General features: G+C 60.5%; 2 protein-coding genes across 2 annotated transcripts in view; one reads left to right on the top strand and one right to left on the bottom strand.

Annotated features, from left to right (window-relative positions):
- Positions 1–14,224, top strand: part of COL4A2 (collagen type IV alpha 2 chain) — a 164,990-nt gene extending 150,766 nt beyond the window's left edge. The window contains exons 31-47 of the mRNA XM_021696009.1: positions 94–237; positions 1,130–1,252; positions 1,532–1,713; positions 3,001–3,064; positions 3,261–3,335; positions 4,589–4,696; positions 5,387–5,494; positions 6,171–6,242; positions 6,585–6,710; positions 7,778–7,894; positions 8,419–8,580; positions 8,694–8,792; positions 9,134–9,280; positions 9,439–9,555; positions 10,142–10,333; positions 11,409–11,695; positions 13,251–14,224. Coding sequence (XP_021551684.1) covers positions 94–237; positions 1,130–1,252; positions 1,532–1,713; positions 3,001–3,064; positions 3,261–3,335; positions 4,589–4,696; positions 5,387–5,494; positions 6,171–6,242; positions 6,585–6,710; positions 7,778–7,894; positions 8,419–8,580; positions 8,694–8,792; positions 9,134–9,280; positions 9,439–9,555; positions 10,142–10,333; positions 11,409–11,695; positions 13,251–13,508 — 2,381 coding nt within the window. The 3' untranslated portion in view covers positions 13,509–14,224. The remainder of the gene's footprint in view (positions 1–93; positions 238–1,129; positions 1,253–1,531; positions 1,714–3,000; positions 3,065–3,260; positions 3,336–4,588; positions 4,697–5,386; positions 5,495–6,170; positions 6,243–6,584; positions 6,711–7,777; positions 7,895–8,418; positions 8,581–8,693; positions 8,793–9,133; positions 9,281–9,438; positions 9,556–10,141; positions 10,334–11,408; positions 11,696–13,250) is intronic.
- A 3,573-nt stretch (positions 14,225–17,797) lies between these two features.
- Positions 17,798–20,428, bottom strand: part of RAB20 (RAB20, member RAS oncogene family) — a 27,211-nt gene continuing 24,580 nt past the window's right edge. Inside the window, exon 2 of the mRNA XM_021695984.1 lies at positions 17,798–19,432. Within this exon, the coding sequence (XP_021551659.1) occupies positions 18,897–19,432 (536 nt within the window). The 3' untranslated portion in view covers positions 17,798–18,896. The remainder of the gene's footprint in view (positions 19,433–20,428) is intronic.

Here is a 20,428-nt window from a genome sequence, read left to right as displayed (position 1 = left end):
TTAGCCTCTTTGGAATGTCATAGACGAGCAAGACTGAAATATCCCGTGTGTTTATCCATGGTTAACCCAGCACTTTTCTCGTCCCCTCTGAAGGCGTGAGAGGTTCACCCGGGATGGATGGTTTCCAAGGCATGGTCGGGCTCAAAGGAAGACCTGGGCTTCCGGGAAACAAAGGAGAAGACGGATTTTTTGGAATTCCAGGACTGAAGGGTCTGGCTGGGGAGCCGGGTGTGAAAGGTATGTCCGCCTCTCGAACCGTGTTTCTGACAGGGTTGAGACTCACTTTTGTGGGGCGTAGCACTGCTTAAAATGAATATTCCAGACACCCAAAAGCTAGGCACAATTAGAAAAGAAGGAAACTAACAAAAATTAGAAGACTTTATCCCAGCCTCAACCCACCGGCCGTGTCATGAGGGAAGAATCCAACCCAAGGAAACTTTTGTTTGTATTCAATAGAAGTTTTTATCAAGGTATAATTGAAAACAACCTCAGTTTCAGGTGATGACATGAGGTTCAGTATTTGTGTGTAAGTGAAATGGTCACCACGTAAGACTAGTTAACACCTGTCACCACCCAGAGTCACAGAAGTTTTTCCTGATGATGAGAACTTTCCAGATCTACATGAAGGAACGCTGACCAGCAAGAAGGAAGGACCAGGGTCTGAAACCTGCTAGAACATGGATAAAACTTGAGAGCATTTTGCCACGTTGTCTGCTTCCCTTTGTGTGAAATGTCTAGAATAGGCAAATCTACAGAGATGGGACGTGGATTTGTGGCCTCCTGGGGCGGGGGGTAGGCAACAGTTGGGGTGACTGCTGATGGGCACAGGGTTCCTTTTCAGGGCAAGAAGATGTTCTAAAGTTCCATAGTGGCCGGGGGTGCGAGTCCGCACTTCCTCGCATGGAGAAGGGGTCGTGGGAGAAGCCAGGCATTTGCCATCAGCCTCGGCCTCTCTCGGAGACCCTTGCCCCCTGCTCAGGCCCAGTCGGGATTGGGGGGGACGTGCCACCCCGGAGCTCAGAGCCCCCCAGGACTTGCTGGCCGGGACAGCGTGGCTGAGGGGCCTCCTCGCGTGCCCCTCCGCCTGGACCGGAGGCCAAGGGAGAGACTGTATTCTGTTCCCTTGCAGGCAGCCGCGGGGACCCCGGGCCCCCAGGACCACCTCCCATCATCCTGCCAGGAATGAAAGACATCAAAGGAGAGAAAGGAGATGAAGGGCCTATGGGGTTGAAAGGATACCTGGGCCTAAAAGGTGAGCATTGCCACGCCCCCCTGCCCGCCCCGCTCAGCGCCAGGGGCAGTATTTCCTGCACCAGACGCCCCTCCTTCCGAGAAGGCCCCGCTGTGTTCCAGCTCCTCTGACCCCAACATCTGGATCAGGCGGTGGCCCGCGGCTTCTCTGCAGCCTGAGTAGCCTCACTCTCCCGGTTTAAGATTTGCAGCTGTCGGGACTGCAAAGCCCCACGCTTGGGGAGGGCGGCCACCACATCCCCCGCAGGGGTGGCAACTCACACTCGGGGTGCTCCCGCAGGTGTTCCCGGAATGCCAGGGATCCCCGGGCTGTCGGGAGTCCCCGGGTTGCCAGGGAAGCCGGGCCACATCAAAGGAGTCAAAGGAGACATCGGCGTTCCCGGCGTGCCTGGTTCACCAGGATTCCCCGGCGTGCCCGGCCCCCCCGGAATCATAGGGTTTCCCGGGTTCACAGGAAGTAGGGTAAGTGGGCATCGCTTACTCCACATCTGCCTGTGATCGCTCCTCTCCCCTCGGCTCCTGAGCGGGTGCTGTGGTCCAGCATCCACTGGGGTACGAGTGGTCCCCGGTCAGCTTCCGAGTTGGGGCTCAGGCAGCCCGGGGTCCCGGGGTCACTGTGAGGACGTGCGGTGCACACACCACCACCACTGGTGATCACGTGGTCGGTCGAGAGAATTCCCGAGAAATGCAACCAAACAGGTGACGTTGTGCTGAACGAAATAAAGCAGAAAGTGCTAACGATGTGACCCCGTGTGTGTAAAGGTCAAGAGCCGACAAGACTGTGACAGAGGTCAGCCAGACAGCGGCTGTCTCAGGCCGGATCGGGGACTAGGGAAGGGCGCGAGGGAACGTTCTGGAGGCTGAAAACGCTCGGTGTCGTTATCTGGGAGGCACGCGAGTAAAGTTCGTGGAGCCGCGGAGATGAGTGGGCCACACGGATGTGTGCTCCTCGTCCGGAGGGGAAGCCGTAAGAACAGAACACAGAGCGCCCTCTGAACGGGGCCACGGCCTCGGGCGCAGGCTCCCCGCACCCCCAGAGCGGGGCCACGGTCGTGGTTCAGACTCGAGTTAGCCGGGCCGGGAGAGGCCACCGTGCGGAATCCCCCGCCCACGCTGCGGTGTAGACCAGGACGCCGCCCTCGGCCGGAGGCGGGGGAGCCATGCTGCCCGTGGTCACAGAGCCACACGGATGCCATCCCCATGTCGCTATCATGACCAGCCTCATTTCGGGAAGTCTCAGTGTCCACAGATGGAGCGCAAGGCCGGGCGACATCAGAGCAAGCTTGGGAATCCAGGGGCCCATGTCCAGTCCCCGTTCTGCCGCTTCCTAGCTGGGTGGCCTCGGGTAAATCCCTTAGCCTCTCTGTGCCTCACCTTGCTCATCTGTCAAACGGGACAGCTGTATCTGCTTCATAGGGCTGTCCTGAGGTTCCAATGGCGCTCTTGAGACAGGACCCAGCGTGGGCACCGGTGCAGGGTGGGATGTAGTCAGCCATGCGTGTTGCCGCCGCAGTCGTGACCGCGGCAGCCATCATCTCTGTTCTTAGCGTCAGTTCCTGGCGTCTGGCTTCACGGCCCAGGAAGAACCACCGTTATGCGGAAAAACTCGAAGGCTTGGCTGCAAATCGATCCGATAACAAACCTGAGTGCTGGTTTTAGCCAAATAGCTGGACAGGCTAAACCCTTCGGAATTACAAACCGACTCTGTGAACAGCTTCTGAGATGTTTTCACGTCTGACCTTGCTCTAGGGTGACAAGGGAGCTCCGGGCAGAGCAGGCCTGTACGGCGAGGTTGGCCCCACAGGTGACTTCGGTGAGTATTGCTCGGACCGTGACCGTAGAGCGTCCGCCATCCAGAGCATTCCGGCAGGGGTGGCAGTCAGACCCCGAGATGCTGTCAGGAATTTCGAAGCAAATTATTCTATTAGGAACATAACGCAGCAAAGTTGTGAAACTAACCACCTGCCATTGGAAGACCTGTTGTCAACCGTGTTTTCTGCCTGCCGCAGGTGATATCGGAGACACCATAGACCTGCCGGGAAGCCCGGGCCTGAAGGGGGAGCGGGGCGTCACGGGGACACCAGGTACGTGAGTCCTCCCCGCCCCTGCATCTCAGCGACAGCCCTGAGCCCTGCGTGCGGCTCACTCGGGCGCTGGCTCGCCCCGCGTACCACTCAGTTTGTGTGGCTGAGTCACGTTTCAGGGAACGGTTTGAGGTCTTCGAGCCCGTGTGCACACAAGACGCTGGAATTGTTGATCAAACTAAACCTGAAGACAAAGGAAAGCTCTGTCTGTCCCTGAAAGGGATGTGAGGGGACGGGAAGCAGATGACACAGTGACCAGCGCATCTTGTGGACGGGGGGGTTCAGTCTAGTGTGGAGTCAGACGTGGGTCCTTGTCTACTGGCTTCTCGGGGCTCATTGCAGATCTAGAATTTGGTCTCCCGGTGGCTTTCTTCCCAGCCACACGGGTCCCCTGGACTGGCTAAATCGCCCCTTCTAAAGAATTTCTCCAGCAGTTTGGTTTATAAAAGCAGAAGGGCAAGAGCATCTTTGCTCTGTAGTCACTGACGACGACCCCATCTGTTCAACTGAACACATGTTGGGGAAGAGAAGCCGCTCCCCACAGGAATCGTGGCTGTCCCCCCTTGAATGTTTCGGTGTCACTCAGCCGCGGGCCCAGGAAGCAGAGCCTCCCTGTGCGCACAGGACTCCAGTCCCAGGGGAAGTGGGGCCGCAACATGCGCGTCAGCCGCCCTCGGGGGGTGTCCACAAGCGGTGCCATCTCCCAGTGCGTGAGGACCAGGAATTCGGGTGCTGGGCGGGTCTGACTCCGGGGCCGCACCGTCCGCAGGCTGGTCTGGGACGAGAGGGTCCACCCCCAAGACGGTGCCCTCCAGGAGCCGAGGGCAGGGCGCCCCGGCTCCTCACCACATGGGCCTCTCCCATGGGCTTGGGTGTCCTCACGGCCGGGCAGCTGGCCTTCTCCAGAGCCAGCCATCCAAAGAGGGGACAAAGGAAAGCCATGATGCATTTTATGGCCAAGGCTTGAAGTGACACACCTGCATTTCTGCAGTGTCCTGGGAGCTGCCCCGGTCAGCCCCATCCATGCACAAGGGCATGGATACCAGGACGTGGGGCCACTGAGTTAGAGAACATATTAGGGAAGGATCATACTGTCAGGGAAGGATCATGCTCAAATGCGCAGCCCGTTCACAGCAGAGGCACGAATGTGGAATGACAGCGTCCCTTTCCTGGTGTCCCCTTGAGCCCTGCAAGGGCTAGGCCCCAGGGAGGCAGGTCCTGCTCTGCTCCAAGCAGGAACTCTGTGCTTACAGGTCTAAAGGGATTCTTTGGGGAAAAAGGAACAGTGGGCGAAGTCGGCTTCCCCGGAATAACAGGCGTGCCAGGCGTCCAGGGCCCCCCCGGACCCAAAGGGCAAACAGGTATGAGATCTTGCCATCACACGGCCTCCCTGCGCACACCCTCCCCTGCACAGCTGAGCTCCAAACCCCCAGGCCCCCAGCACAGAGCGGCCGGCGTGCCTGTGTCCTTGTCTGCTGTGACCACACTCCACCCCGGGAGGTGGGCTCTTGCATGATGCCCATGACCTAGCTCTGCCTTAGGACCAAATTCGCGGGGAGGACCACGCCGCTGGCCACGGGGAGACGCACGGGGAGCTGACGCACGTGCTCATGTGGCCCAGCGTCCATCTCCCCGGGAACGCAGACCGGGTCCTGGCTCCAGGACCCCTTCCGTGCATTTGAATACACGGAAACGCGTTTGTGGATCCTGAGTTAAGATGGAAAGCGAACAGGGGACTAGTTTCGAGCTTTTTTCTTGCTGCTGCTTTGGCTTTGTTTTGCCTTGCTTCGCGTGGCACCTGGGAGTCCTGACGCTAATCCTTCAGAGTCTCCTGGGTTCTCTCTGCACCCCTACTTGGATGACAGGACGAGAATGGGGGAATGCAAGCTGCTCTCTCTTTGGCGAGGCTGAGCCACCCCCACTGAACCTACATGTGGGGTGCACTCCCTGCTGGAAGGAAGGCTCGTCCTTCCTCACAAAGCCCCTCCTCCTCCAGCTGGGACCTGAGTTCGGGGTTCCAGTCCCACTTAAGGATGCATGTGTCCCCCCAGGCTTCCCAGGACTGACAGGGCTGCAGGGGCCACAGGGAGAGCCGGGGCGAGTGGGATTGCCCGGTGACAAAGGAGACCACGGCTGGCCAGGGATTCCAGGCTCGCCAGGTAAGAAAGAGCATTTCTCCCCTTGCAGACACGACACGCAGAGTTGCTCAGAGCCAGCCCGGCTGGTTGGGGGGAGGCGCCATTAGCCAGGTTGGCCTCTCTGGTGGGCACCCTGGCAGTGCAGATCTGGTGAGAGGGACGGAGGCTGGTGTCCCCGATGTTCTGTCCAGGGCTCCCAGCTGCCCGCTGAGCCAGGGCTGGCCGGAGCTGGGGGTCACCCGGCCCTCGAGGGCTGTCTTGCTCAGCATGAAGGGGGCCCACCCCACCCACACTCACTGCCCACATCACAGGAGGCCTCGCCCCCTGCCTCCCGGGTCCTACTTTAGAAATGTTCGTCCTCGGGAATCCAGAGGGAATGGAATCATGCCAGACTGTTGGTTCCAAGCACACTTCTTAGGAACGAAATCTATAGAGAGACTCGGGCGTCAGGGGGAGAAACAACACGCCATTTCCAGTTCCCTCAAAGGTGTAAGGAATCTGCAGAATGATTCCAGAACAGTCTTGATGTGAGTGCTTCTCCTGGGTGGTACGGACGTCACGCTATGCAGGATGCTCCCTGTGCTTTTGAGGGAGGTGGACAGGTGACCATGACTAGCCAACAGAAGCAGGTCTGAGCTACCTTACGAGCTGCGTTGCTCTCTGGTGCGCGGAATAACCGTGAGTGAAATCCGCACAGGTTTTCCCGGCATCCGAGGCATCAGCGGACTGCACGGCCTGCCAGGCACCAAAGGCTTTCCGGGATCCCCAGGTACCCGACGCTGCCCCAGCCACGCGGCCACGCCCAGCAACAGGGGAGGGGTGCTGCGCGGCATCCCGGACTTGGGGCTCAGGGAGCAGGATGGCGCCGGGAGGGCTGTGTGGTCATCCAGGGGCCACATGGACAGGGGCCCCAGTGGCTCTGCAGACCGAGAAGGGGTTCAGCTACCATCAGATCTGGGACACTGAGGCCGCGTGGCTAGCCGAAATCGCCACGGCTGACCTCTGGCTCTGTTCCCGAGTCTCATGGCACAGTGTGACTGTCCTTCCCCTTCAGAAGATCAGCCTGGCACAGGGGAGGTTGCTAACATCACTGCTGTTATCCCCCCCACAGGTGCGGACATCCATGGAGACCCCGGCTTCCCCGGTCCTGGTGGGGACCGGGGTGACCCAGGAGAGCCCAACACCCGCCCCGGCCCTTTCGGAGCCCCAGGACAGAAAGGGGAGCGAGGAGATCCAGGTGAGGCCAAGCACCGCCCAGTGGCACGACCTGCACAGCCAGACCCAGTGTGTCTGTGAGTCCGAGAGAGAAGGCCCAGAGCAGACATGGGCAGTGCTGGTTGTTCTGCAGAACCTCTTGGCCAGCCCCCCACCATTGTACTGTTATCACCCTCGGGGCAGTTATTGGGGTGAGGATCCAGGGTCAGTCCACCAGCGCGTCTCTAGTCGGGGGTGAGGATCCAGGGTGGGCCCACCAGCGCATCTCTAGTCAGGGGTGAGGATCCAGGGTGGGTCCACCAGCGCGTCTCCACTCGGGTGAGGCCCCAGAGCGTCCCTGGCTTACCCCCTACTCATCCCTCTGCTCGCTGTCCGTGCAGTGTGTTTCTCAGAATCCTTATCACCCCTGCTGGGGAGCCCTGCACTCCATCCCAGGGACCTGGGACGTGCGGGCTCCCAAACTAGTGGCCCTTTTTAAAGCAGCTGTCCACTGTGAGGTCCTCACCCTACACAGAAGCCGCAGCTGCCCCATGACCTGGTGGCCGTGATCGGGGAAGGGGACTTTCCACTAGGACATCCCCGTGGACACTGAGCTGAAACAAGGGAGCTCAGTGGGGACTCCAGGGTTCCGCCCCTTCTGCTCGTCTGGAAGGGACGCCAGTACTGATCGGGGATCACCAGATCTTGGGGAGTGGGCGATTGGCAAGGACAGACCATGAGCAGTGGGGACCCACTCCGTAAACCTGGGGCCCAAGCTACTGAAGGGTGGCCACAGGGGGACTGAAAGCATCTATGTGGCCCAGAGGCCTCGTCCCACCAGGACTGGAGCCTCCTGTCCCAGCACCAGGGCTAATGAGCAACAGAGCCAATCTCTCAGGGCCACGCACCATCCACAAGTAGCCACATCGCTGAGCTCGATGCGTGGGGGCCTCTGGGCAGCAGGAGGGGCTGGTGGCCTCCCCGGGCCTGGCCTTAGGCACTTCCCGGGCCCTGCTCTGGGACAGGAAGTGGCGGAGTGGGGGCGGGGAACTGTCGATCGAAATGTTGGATGCTGATGCTCAAACGGACTTCTTCTGTCTCCCTCCCAAGGGGAACGAGGCCCAGTCGGGAGCCCAGGACTTCAGGGCTTCCCAGGCATCACCCCCCCTTCCAACATGTCTGGCTTCCCCGGTGACAAAGGGGCGCCGGGCATATTTGGCCTGGAAGGTAAGCAGGACTCCCATTTCTGCGGGGGCAGGAGCTCGTGGGGACCGGCTTACTCTGGGGATGGAACAGACGTCGTTTCCACCTTGAGGACATTATTGTGCGAAGTGAAATAAGGCACACACGAAGGGACAAGCGCTGTGTGAGGTCCCAAGAGCGCTGAGATCCACAGATGGAAGGGAGGAAGCGTGCCGGGGCTGGGGGAGCTGGTGGAGAGTCGCTGACTCCTGGGGACGGAGCTTCAGTTTGGGAAGACGAGAAAGTTCTGCAGTGCAAGGTGGTGATGGCCACTCAGCACGGTGGATGTACTCAGTGCCCCTGAACCACACACTGAGAAATGGTTAACGTGCTAAGTTTTAACGTACATATATGAAGAAAGTCGTCCGGTGTTAGACTGGCCAGACTCCCCCTAACAGGTGACCTTGCGCCTGGTCCCCTGAGCGCCTCCTGCAGCGCATCCTGGGGCCGCGTGGCCGAGCCCGCGCCTTCCTCCCGTGTAACGTCTTTCTTGTGATGCACGTCAATAGGTTATCGAGGTCCCCCCGGGCCGCCTGGGCCTGCCGCTCTTCCTGGAGGCAAAGGAGATGTGGGGAACCCAGGAGCTCCAGGAAACCCCGGGACCAAAGGATGGGGCGGGGACCCTGGGCCCCAAGGCCAGCCCGGCGTGTTCGGTCTCCCGGGAGAGAAAGGTAACAGCGCCGCCCTAGGGCTCCTCGTCTTAGGGAGGCTGGCGGCACCGGTCAGAGATGGCTGGAGCCCCCAGCCAGACAGGTGAGTCCTCCGTGTCCTGCTTACCTTGAAGGGCCCAGAGGGGAGCCAGGATTCATAGGAAACACAGGCGTCACCGGGAATGTGGGCGACCGAGGCCCCAAGGGACCCAAGGGAGACCGAGGACTCCCAGGTAAGTGGCCATTCATACACCTGCAGAGCCCGTCTCCAGTGAGCTGCCACCAGGGGTGGGCCTTGGGACTGTCCCTGCCCCTCAGGCTTGGGGACCCCTCTAAGGGCTCCCTCGGTCATGGGGACCTGCCATCACCCCCACTGGGATGTGGTAAATGACACGAATTGCCAAAAGGGCTGAGCGACCTCTCAGATGGGTAGTATCCATCTCGTCTCTGGAGAGCAAGACGGTTCCAGAAAGCTCCACCATTGGATTCAACGGATAAAACAATGGAATACAGGTCAAAGCAAGAAAGCCCAGGGGTTCTCCTGTGCCAACTGGGCTTTCTTTTCCCTTTCCAGGTGCCCCCGGTTCCATGGGATCCCCTGGGATTGCAGGAATCCCCCAGAAGATTGCCATCCAGCCGGGGCCAGTGGGTCCGCAGGGAAGGAGAGGCCCCCCGGGGGCACAGGGAGAGATGGGGCCCCAGGGCCCCCCAGGAGAACCAGGTGGGAGCCCTGCTGCAGAGCAGCCAGGGAAAGGCTCTTTCTCCTGTTTGCTTTGTTTTCACTTCAGTTTTCTGGCTGAAAAGCCTTTGTTCGGCAGCAGTGATGCCGAGCATCGTCACTCGTCCCTGCTAGTCACACTCATTTCTGTGGCTTGGCAGGTTTCCGCGGAGCTCCCGGGAAGGCAGGGCCCCGGGGCAGAGGTGGTGTGTCTGCTATTCCTGGATTCCGAGGAGACCAGGGGCCCACGGGACAGCAGGGGCCGGTGGGCCAGGAAGGTGAGTGGTGGATGACGAACGGACTGTGGTATTCGGGGAGGGAGGAACGAGCACCGAGACAAGCAGAGAGGACAGGCCGAGGGGGGTGGGGGCGGGGACGTCCCATGAGGAAGTGATGACAAGTGAGGGCGTCCGCGGAGGAGAAGGGTACAGAAAGCCAGGGTCAACCAGGACCGCGGATTCTGAACGTTTGAAGGGACGTCCTGCTGGAGGCAGATTGGACATTCTGCTGTGCTCTGGGGACAGAATCGCCCCTGGGCAGGTATCATGGCAGGATGAGTGCCCACGTGTGTAGAGAGCTGCCTGTCCCGGGAGGTCCAGCCAGGGGGGCCTGGCTCTCGGGGCAGAGGAGGCCCGTGTGTTGGGTGGGGGCCCTTCTGCCTCCGGGTGTTGCAACCCCTGGCCCCTGGTTCAGGACCCTGGTGGATCAGGTCATCTGCAGGAGGCTCTCGGCCTGCAAGGGGCAGAGCCAGTGAGGGCCAGGCTTCGGGGAGAGAGCGGACAGAGGCCTCAAGAGGCAAGCATGTCAGCCACACGCCAAAGTCCACGCGGCAGCTGAAAGGCGGCCACTGTCTCTCGGTTCTAGGGGAGCCGGGCCGCCCAGGGTCCCCCGGCCTGCCGGGCATGCCCGGCCGCAGCGTCAGCATCGGCTACTTGCTGGTGAAGCACAGTCAGACGGACCAGGAGCCCATGTGCCCCGTGGGCATGAACAAGCTCTGGAGCGGGTACAGCCTGCTGTACTTCGAAGGCCAGGAGAAAGCCCACAACCAGGACCTGGGTAGGTGGCGCCGCTGAGCCCCAGCGAGGTTCGTGCAGGCGCTCAGGGGGGCCGGCTCGGGGGGGGGGGGGGGCACCGGGCCGTCCACACCCTGGGGCTGCAGAAAACACTAAAATGGCCTTTGAAACCTCTAAACCTCAGGTCAGGGCCACAGAGAGTGCGTGGCAGCAGCCTCCTTGGGCTCCAGCGCGCCCACCTGGGGCCGGCCCCCCGCCCGGGGCTGGCCACACTCCCCCTGAGGCCACCAGCGGCTCCGGCAGGCTCTGAAAGCAGGCTGGGGCCAGGCCGGGCCTCACGCAGAAGCCCTAGGAGAGCAGATACGGATGTGTGTGCACATCTGTATGTAAGTGAGCCTGGTCGCCAGAAGGAATTAAAATGACTTCCGGGCACACAGAAGGCATGCGGCAAGCCCCAGCTAGAAGCAGGGCTGTGCGGGGAGGGTGCCTGAGTCTGTGGATCTGTGGCGGGACGGTGGTGGGGAACCCATCAGGCCGAACCCAGTGGTCTGTGCACATTCCTGTCGACGCATCCTGCCTGCAGACTAAGTCTAACGGAAACGACAACGGGGCCAAGGCGAAGCGAGGACGGGGCCTAGGCCGCAGCGCTGGGCCAGCTTGCGGGTGCCTCCCCATGGGCTCTAGGCTCGGGCCGTGCCTGGGAGCCCAGCAGCCGGCTCTGCTCAGTCCTCGCTCTGGCCTGCCCTGTACCCCAGGCGGTGAAGGTTCCCGGGGGTGGGTGCGGCCAGCGGCCCTTTTGGGAGGGACCCTCAGGGTGGGCTAAGCCAGGCCCTCGTCTGGGATCCCATCATGGGGCTGGTGCGTTAAGACCCCCACCACGGGGTGCTCGTTCATAAAGACCCGCTCCCTGACAACCCGGCCCGGCGCAGAGGCCTGCGTGAGAACTTCTGGAAGGACAGGGCTGAAACACCAGCGGGGTCTGCTCCGAAATAAGGAACTGCAGAACCCTGGCTTGGTCCCGGTCCCCGGTGCAGGTCTGAGCCCCGCCAGGGGCCCCAGGGCCTGGCCAGGCCGGGGGAGCAGCGCCCGCCCCACTCAGCGGTGACCCCTCTCCGCAGGGCTGGCGGGCTCCTGCCTGGCTCGGTTCAGCACCATGCCCTTCCTATACTGCAACCCCGGGGATGTGTGCTACTACGCTAGTCGGAACGACAAGTCCTACTGGCTGTCCACCACCGCCCCGCTGCCCATGATGCCCGTGGCCGAGGACGACATCAGGCCCTACATCAGTCGCTGCTCCGTGTGCGAGGCCCCAGCCGTCGCCATCGCGGTGCACAGCCAAGATGTCTCCATCCCCCACTGCCCAGCTGGATGGCGGAGTCTGTGGATTGGATACTCCTTCCTCATGGTATGTGGTCCTTCCCCACTTTCTCTCTGAGTGTGGAACTGGGTGAAAATCTAGTTCCTCTCGCCAACCACACCCTGCCTGGGGAAGCAAGAACAGCTGCCTTTGTAAGAATAGCCACACAGGACAGTTGTTCAGGTTGTGCACTGCACAAGGGCACCTGGCCCAGGGGATGTGAGCTGGAATACAGCCTGTGCTTTTGCCTGCACTTTGCTAACTGAGCCATGTTCGGCATGGGTGCCCCCACCCAGAAGGGGCCCATTAATTTGCCACCAGGCCTTTGTGCAGGCCATAACCAGGATAAACTGGGCTACCCTGATGGCAGCCCTCAAGTTTTCCTGCTTACTCCGCCATGGTAGGGAGAAAGGAAAGTCCATGACCCTGTAAGGTGACCTTTGAGGACAGACAGAAAAACCCCTTTTGGTTGCACGTGACCATCGGGGAGCCTCCAGGCCCGCGGAATAAGCTGTGGTCCTCAGATCTTTTAACCTGCATTGGAAATTCAAATATGAAAACTGAGCTGCCCCCTTGCAGAGGAGTGAAGTGGTCCCAGGTCTGAGGCTCCCCCGCAGGGTGTTCGTCCTGACCGCCGCCCGACGGCTCCCTCCTTCCCCGCATGGCCTCGGCTCCTTCACACCTTGTGTGGCGGGCGGCGCTGCTCACCCAAGTGGAGCACGGCGGCTCTGGGCTGGGGGGCCCCTGCCTACTGTGAGCGGGACACTCCAAGGCTTTCTGTTGCCGTGGTTTTGTGTAGAGAGGCTCCCTGCCCAGCGCGTCCCAGGACAGCCTTCCTTGCCCCCACAGCCTGCAGCGAGCCCCCTCCCATTGCAAACAGCCCGCGCCTCGAGCCACACGGCGCATGTCTACATGAGCCTCCAGTGGGCCCAAACCAGAGCTATGCCATTCATGAGACCCAGAGAAAGGGTCCCTGTGACGCCAGGCCCGCCTCCCGGCAACAGCCTCACCCTCAGCTCAGGCGCCCTCTGATGGGAGCAATAATGGCCACACGAGTCACAGGATGGTTAGCAACAAGTCAGCAAGGGGGGTCAGCAAGGGGGGTTCTCCAAACCGCTCCCACGCCCTCTGCATGCGCACAAGCCGCGGAGGGGCTGGAGGGGCCGCTGTCTTTGCTCCTTATTTCTACCTCACCGACCTGCCAGGCTGACCCACACGCTGACTGTATTTTTCCTTTAAAAAAAAAGGTCATATTCTGGTATCTCTCCCGCCAGGCAAACACCCCTTTCTTTGAGTGGGTGATGCGGGAGACGGTATTTCCCCCCAGATGAAGTCCGCCGCGTCCACTGGCCATAACCCGCTTCTGTTCAGGTTGTCACTTAGCCGCACATCATAGGCGTGGGCTCATGGCCCTGGACCCGCACCTGCCGCGTGCTCCCCGGGCTGCCGTCTGCGGGCTCCACCCCGCCGCGCTCCTAGCACTGAAGAGTGCGGCGCGGCGGGCTGTGTAGACCAGGGCAGATGCTCCGGAGCTGGGGTGCGTCCGAGGCCCCGGGCTGTCCCAGGGGCGCACTCACAGCCCTGCCCCGTGTCCCCCGCACAGCACACAGCCGCCGGTGACGAGGGCGGCGGCCAGTCGCTGGTGTCGCCGGGCAGCTGCCTGGAGGACTTCCGTGCCACGCCCTTCATCGAGTGCAACGGGGGCCGCGGGACCTGCCACTACTATGCCAACAAGTACAGCTTCTGGCTCACCACCATCCCCGAGCGGAGCTTCCAGGGCGCGCCGTCCGCTGACACGCTCAAGGCGGGGCTCATCCGGACGCACATCAGCCGCTGCCAGGTGTGCATGAAGAACCTGTGAGGGGCCGGACGCGCTTCTCTCCAGGGCCACGCTCAGCCCGGGGGCCACTTTGGTGCTTGCTCTTAACTCGTTACCTCAGAGGACGCCCCCAGACGGATCTTGTTCTTTTCTTTAAAAACCCAATGGGAAGGCTTCCAAAGGAATTCAGCACTGGTGCTTCTACCGAGTAGCCCCTCGCCGCGCGCAGGTGCTGGCCCCCCTCCCCGCCGTGGGGGGCTGGCCCCTGCCCCAGCACCCGTGTCCAGCCATACATCGCGTGCTAGGCGTCACCACCTTCTTCATCTGCGCTGTACAGTCACTCTGCTTCTGAGCGCCCCGCCGCCGACCCGCATACTGGACCCACTTAACAGGGTGGTGTAGACAAGGGAAGCCTGAACTCCCTGCTGCGGTCCCCACGGCCGGTCTCCGGCCACTCTGCGGGCAGCTCTGTTTTCTCCCAAAGACCACCGATGTGAATTTGAATCCCCTCAGGAAGGCCAGGGGTGCCTTTTGTTTTAAAAGCCTTAGATCGTCCGCACGAGCTCCCCTCCCTCCACGTCCTTACAGACCACCAGAAGCGGAGACCTTCTCAGCACCTGATGTCAGCCACGCCACCGGGCGGCGCACTCGAGAATCCTCGGCCCCAGGTGGCCCCGGGGATTGACCCTCTGTCCTTGGTGACTTGTATGCCTATGACTTAATCTAACCTCTGTAATGACCACAGAATAAAAGTTGGTTTTGAGCTTTTTATACCCCGAGTGGCTGGCTGCCTTCATTCGTGTCCGGAGAGCACAGGTGGCCGGCACGAGCCCTCCCCCCGACCCCGCACTGCATTTGGGCCCTCGAGCCTGCCGTGGGTGAGCCAGGCCCCCCTGCTGCGCTTTCCCAAGTTCCCACAGACCTGAACCCAAGTCTGTGGCCTGCCGTTCACTTCTCAGGGAGCCGTGTGTGTTCAGACACCCCAGCCACCACTCGTGGGCGTTGGGAGGATGGTCCCTGCGGAGACGCACTTGCAAAGTCACTCAGTTCTCACCCAGAACCCCAGAGCAGCTCTCCATATTTCCAAGAAACCTCCATGCACATTTCTGGTTTCAGTTTCTCTGGAACCTGGCTGGTCTTGGGAGCCCAGCTCAGAATTTATTGTTACCCTTTAAAATTCAATCTCATAGTAAACTTTTCTAAGAACAATTTCCACATCATAAAGTAAGTTTTCCATCTGATGATGTCATTTGAAATATACCAGCAAACACCTTGATTGACACTCCCCCAGAAGCTGACCAGGACAAGGACTCTGCACAGGAGGGTTATTCGGGGATATGAGTCCCAATCAGGGAATGGAGGGGGCCTGGCAGAGTGAACCCAGGAAAGAGGACACCTTCCTAAGGGGGTTACCGCCAAGGGGAATTTAGGGCTCCGTCCTGTGGGCACCCACCGAGGAAAGCCACAGAATGAGCCTCGGCTTGTGCAGCTAAGGCGCAAAAAAGGGACGTTTCCCTCCACCAGCTCTTGCCCCTCATGGTCAGGAGTTGTCTGGGACTGTTCGGTCCCTTGCGCTCCCAGGTGCGCGGGCTGAGCGGCATCCCAGGTGGAGGTGTGCTCCCAGGTAAGCAGGATCCCAGGTGGAGGTGCGCTCCCAGGTGAGCACGTCCCAGGTGGGGGTAGTGGAAAAGCAGCAAAGCTAATGTAAGGTGCCATGGGCTACACCTGTACGCAGATGGTTTCCATAGCAACAGCCATAGCAGCCCCCCCCCCCCCCACCACCACCATGGAACGCGAGGCTTGAGGCCAGGATTTGAAAGATGCCCAGCACCGCCCGCCCCCAAGAAAACTCACGGAAGCAGCTGTTTATTCTGGACTCCAGTCCCCACGATCAAGGGGCAGCCTCAAAGTGTGTCCCAGCCCTGAAGACTGCAGCTTGGCTTGGGTGTGATGCCAGGACGGACTCGGCGCTGGGGACCCACATCCCCCCTAGCGGGTTAGAGCCCCCAGTGGCTCCTGACGCCCTCCCCATCTGCAGACTGAGCCTTGCCTCCCTTCCACAGCTCGAGTTCAGGAGCGAAGGGCAGCTGGGGGGAGGCCAGCTCCAGAGGTGGGACTCGTGTGATGACATAAACTGGCCTCATTCCAGCTACTTCCAGGGGCCACCTGAGCACAGGGGTCAGGATCCAGCCTCTCCGTGCTGGGACGGGGGGGACCCATGTCCTTCCCGGAGCTGACTTGCCCCTAATTCTACACTTAGGAGAAGGCAGGGTTACTGCAGAGCTTTTGGAAAGGGGATTCTTGCACCCGGATTATGGGGACTCGGGGGGTCTCCCCCGTCCCCGCACTGCCCTCCCTGCCCCAGGCACAGGAACCCCCACCCCCCACAGAGGTGTCAGCATGCAAGTGAGGCCACCAGAGGGTGAGGCCAAGGGAGGAGGGTGGGAAGTGCCCCGGGAGATGCACACACACTGTGTCCTGGGGCTGACGGTGTCCCCTCCCCAGGCCAACCCACCCTGCTCGCCTCGCCCAGACGATCAGCCCCCAGACGCTGCTTCTAGGCCTTCCCGGTGCAAACAACCCAATGCGGGGACCCACGGGGCACCCCTCTGGTCGTGGGCTGCAGGTGCACAGCCAACCTGACCTCGCGAGGGAGGACACGTCAGCGCACGGAACGAGGTGCGTGAAGCCGAGTGGGGTCTGTGGGGAAACCGGGTGCTGTGTGGAGGGTTTGCTGGACACCCAGGTGCGGGTTTTCCTGGCACACAGGCAGCTCTGTCGAAACCAAGTTCAGAAACGACAAAGTTGTACTTTTAAGAAGCCAGCCTTGCAGCCTGGGACGAGGGGGAAACAGGGCTCCAAGCACCCGGGTTACAACATTCCCAGCCCGAACCATCCCTGCCGTTCCTGAACCATCCCTGCCCTGCACGCCGCCTCAGGGCACCTGGAAACATCCAAGGAAGAGATGCCATTGAGGAGGTTTCCATCGTGCAAGGACAGTGGAGCCCGGGGAGAAAATCCGCAGTGGCGGCTCTGAGACCAGGTTAGCCGAGCAGTCATGTTTGTGCAGAAGAAAAGAAGGAACGGGGCGCCTGGGTGGCTCAGTTGGTTAAGCGGCTGCCTTCAGCTCAGGTCATGATCCTGGAGTCCCGGGATCGAGTCCCGCATCGGGCTCCCTGCTCGGCGGGGAGTCTGCTTCTCCCTCTCCCACTCCCCGTTTGTGTTCCCTCTCTTGCTGTGTCTTTCTCTGTCAAGTAAATAAATAATCTTTATTTAAATAAAGATTATTTAAATAAATAAATATTTTATTTAAATAAATAAATATTTTATTTAAATAAAGAATATTTAAATAAATATAAATAAATAAATAATCTTTAAAAAAAAAAAAGAAAAGAAGGAACGTTCGAGGTCGCCAGCTCAAACCCACATCCAGCCAAGAAATCCCGTGTGTCTCCGCCAGCTGGCTCACCCACCCGCGCGACCTGACGCTTCCCCAGCGCTGACCTGGCTCCTGGCGGGCCCACTCGGTCAGAGCTAGGACCCCACGAGCAGGCTGGGGCCAAAGAACCCGGCTGGCGTAGGAGATCCACTTGAGACACAGCCCAGCGTGACGTCTATTGTTAGGACAACGATCAAGGAAATGCTTCCATGCGGTTGATGGAGAACGTGCCGTCCCCGGGCAACCCCCCAGAACATGCGGCCCCTCAGGGACACAAGCTGGAGGTGCTCGGAGCAGATGGGCAAGAGAAGCAGAGAACGCTCAGGGGAAAAGGCCGTGAGAACTCAGCCAGCCCTGCCTTCCTGCACGAACCGTACAGCGGGGCACCGTCTCCTGCAGAGGCTGCAGACACCCATCCCAGGGCCTCACTGGCTGGCGGCAGGTTTCACAGGCCGGGCACTGGCCAAGGTATCTTTAAACCAGCTTGATGCACAGATTCATTTTCACTCTCCAATGGGCCCCGCTCTGGACTGAAGTCTGAGGCCTCTGGATGGGCTTGGGCAACGGGGCGTCCGAGTGGGGAGCCCCAGGCAGAGACAGGAGGCTGCGCCTCGCCCCGTCCTGCAGGCTGGCTCACGCTCGCACCTGGAGAATGTGCACCGCACAGGAGCAGAGGCCGGCCTGGGGGGACCCCCAAACAGGCCATGGGCCCTCAACACAATCACTGCACACCTCCCCATCCCCCCACAGTAACAACTCACGAAACACACTGCTTTCTTACTAGCCTCGGCCTCACGGTGCCCTCTGTTATGGACTGAACACTTGTCTCCCTGCAAATCCGTCTGTGGAAGCCCAGACCCCCAGTGGGACCATATTTGTAGGTGGGGCCTTTGGGAGGTCATGGGGTGGAGTCCTCGCGATGGGATTAGTGGCCTTGCAAGGAGCGAGAGACCAGAGCCCGCTCCGCCCAACATGTGGACACAGTAGGAAGGTGGTGTCTGCCAGGGGAAGGGCTTGGGCCCGGACGGAAATCGGATCTGCCAGCCCCCAGACCTCCGCTTCCAGCCTCCAGAGCTGCTCGAGAGAGATGTGCCCGGCCTGCATTTTGTTCCAGCCGCCGACGTTGGCTGAGATACCCCTTAAATTTCTCAGAAAAACTGTTGCCTCGCAGCCTCGTCTTAGAATCTGCTTGTGACAAAGCAGCCCACCCACCAACCCCCAGAAAGGGGGCTTCTGGGTGAGTAACTGCCTGCGTGACCCCAAACACACCTGAGCAGAGACAGACCTTCTAGATTTCTGTTCCTGGAGCTCATTTCATCGAGACAACGGCAAATGGACAAATCCAAATGTTCTGAAATGTCTAAGGATTCATTGTAGCTTTAAAGACAGAAGTACCTTAAGCTCCCAGCCACCTCCCAGGCGCCCCCAGCAAGGGGTCCACCAGGGGTGAAAATAAGGTCAAAATCAACAGTCTCCACACCAAGGGTCTCCTCATAATCCTTTTTAATAATGTGCGTAACTCACACGGCTGCAACCGGTATAAAAGCGGTGATTCTGGATTCCGTATAAATTAACAAGCCAAGAATCATGGTGACACATCAACACACGAGTGCCAAGCGGTAGGACCAAGGAGAGACCACAGTGAAGAAAATGTCTGCGAAAACACGGAAGCGGGGCAGGTGCCCACGCACGCCAGGTGCCGCGGAGCCCGGCCACAGGCTTCAGCGAGGCCAGGATGTTAGGAAAGGAGCAGCACCGCACAAGGGTCCCTGGGAGTCGTGGCTCGGAAGAGTGTTTTCTGCAGGCGATTCACCTGGCCCTCACGTCCCCCACGGTGATGCAGACAGAGGAGCCGTGCCCGTGGACCGCCAAACACCCTGCTGTTGTTGCCCCTGGACGTCCCCCTGCGTGTGCAGCCCGGCTACACGACTCCGCGCTCCCACTGGGTCAGCCCCGGCCCGCCGTGGACCCTGGGGCTCAGGGTCCCTGAGTCAGGAGCAGCACCCGGATCTGGTCCGTCTGGGTGTCTTGCAGCTGCTGACGTCCACGGTCTGCGGCGGCCCCTGGGCTCGCTGCCGCAGGATCACGGGCACCACCATGTCGAACAAGGTCTCGAACAGCAGGTCCACGTTGTACCCGGTCTTTGCGCTGGTCTCGAAGCACATCTGCTCAGCGGCCGGCACATCCTTCTCGTCCAGCATCTTGTACTTGAGGATCTTGTTGTAAAGTGCCACCGCGTCCTCCAGCCGCACCGGCTTGGGCACTTCGGGCGATCCGCCGCCGCCACCGCCCGCCGTCCCGGGGCCGTGCCCTTCCTTCTCCCGGCTCTCTGCGGCCCCAGCCTCGACGAGGTCCACCTTGTTCCCCACGATGGCGAACAGGCAGTCCGTGCTGGCCGTGTCTGTAAGACCCAGGAACCTGTCCTCCAGCTCCAGCAGGCTCTGCGGGTGGTTCACGTCGTAGGTGAGGATGACCGCGACCGCGCCCCGGCAGTACATGGACCCCAGGCCGTGGAACTGCTCCCGCCCTGGCCGGGAAGACGGAAAGAGAGACGCGGGTTATCTCTCGTGCCAGGACGCGCCCACCAACCACACCGCACGGCAACCCCAGAGGGACAATGGAAGCGGACCCCGAATGCACGTGTGGCTGAAGCCAGGCCGGATGGAGACACTGGCTTGCACAAAGGAGTGAGGGGCCCAGGCCCCACGGGATCCAAGGGCAGTGCCCTTCTGCTCTGGGAGGTGCACAACAGCCTGGTTTCCAGGCAAACCTTTGAATTTTACTCCATGCACGTAATTCAGAGGCAGGGTCACGGGCTCATCCTACTTGGGTAGAAGGGGATCCCTGACAAAAAAGAAATAAAGAACCTTTGGTCTGTGAGTCTTAGGAGCATGGACTGAAGGCATGTTACCTACACATATGTATTTATTTAAAACGTGTCATTTGCCAATAATTCACTGTTTTCAGCCAAATGACCAAAGAAACACAAACAATGTCTACCCCAATTCCCAAACATTCTCAAACAGCCCTGACATAGGCCAGGCTGCATCCTCACTTTGGGGCGGGCCGGCTGCCCCCTGTGTCTGGCCCTGGAGAGAGCAGCGTGCCGAGAAAGCCGGCCCGGGCCTACACCGGACCGCTGGCTTCTCCCTCACACGGAGCCGCACCCAAAGCCAGGGCCCCCTGCCTGTCCAGCAAAGCCCCAGTGTCTCCCCAAATGATCCGGAGGGGAAGGGGTGCTGAGACGGGGCCACCAGGGCTGGCAGGGGTTGGAGGCAGGCGTCCTGCCGAGATGCTGAGAGTCGGTGTGATGTGCCAGAAGGCAAGTCTCCGAGGGCCACCTGCTGACCAGCGGTGTGCAACCCAGAGCAGCACGCCTGCCCTTCTGCACCGACGGCAGGGCCATCCTGGGGCGGATCATCTCATTACAGGTTCATGGCAAATGACACTGCCTGCTGACAGGCAGAAAGTCAGCAGCCCCCCCCCCCCCCCCCCCCCCCCCCCCCCCCCCCCCCCCCCCCCC

The sequence above is a fragment of the Neomonachus schauinslandi genome, chromosome 3 (genome assembly GCF_002201575.2).
Source record: "Neomonachus schauinslandi chromosome 3, ASM220157v2, whole genome shotgun sequence".
NCBI lineage: Eukaryota > Metazoa > Chordata > Mammalia > Carnivora > Phocidae > Neomonachus > Neomonachus schauinslandi.
The sequence above is the reverse complement of the archived record's forward strand: the minus strand, read 5'-3'. Positions and strand labels throughout refer to the sequence as shown.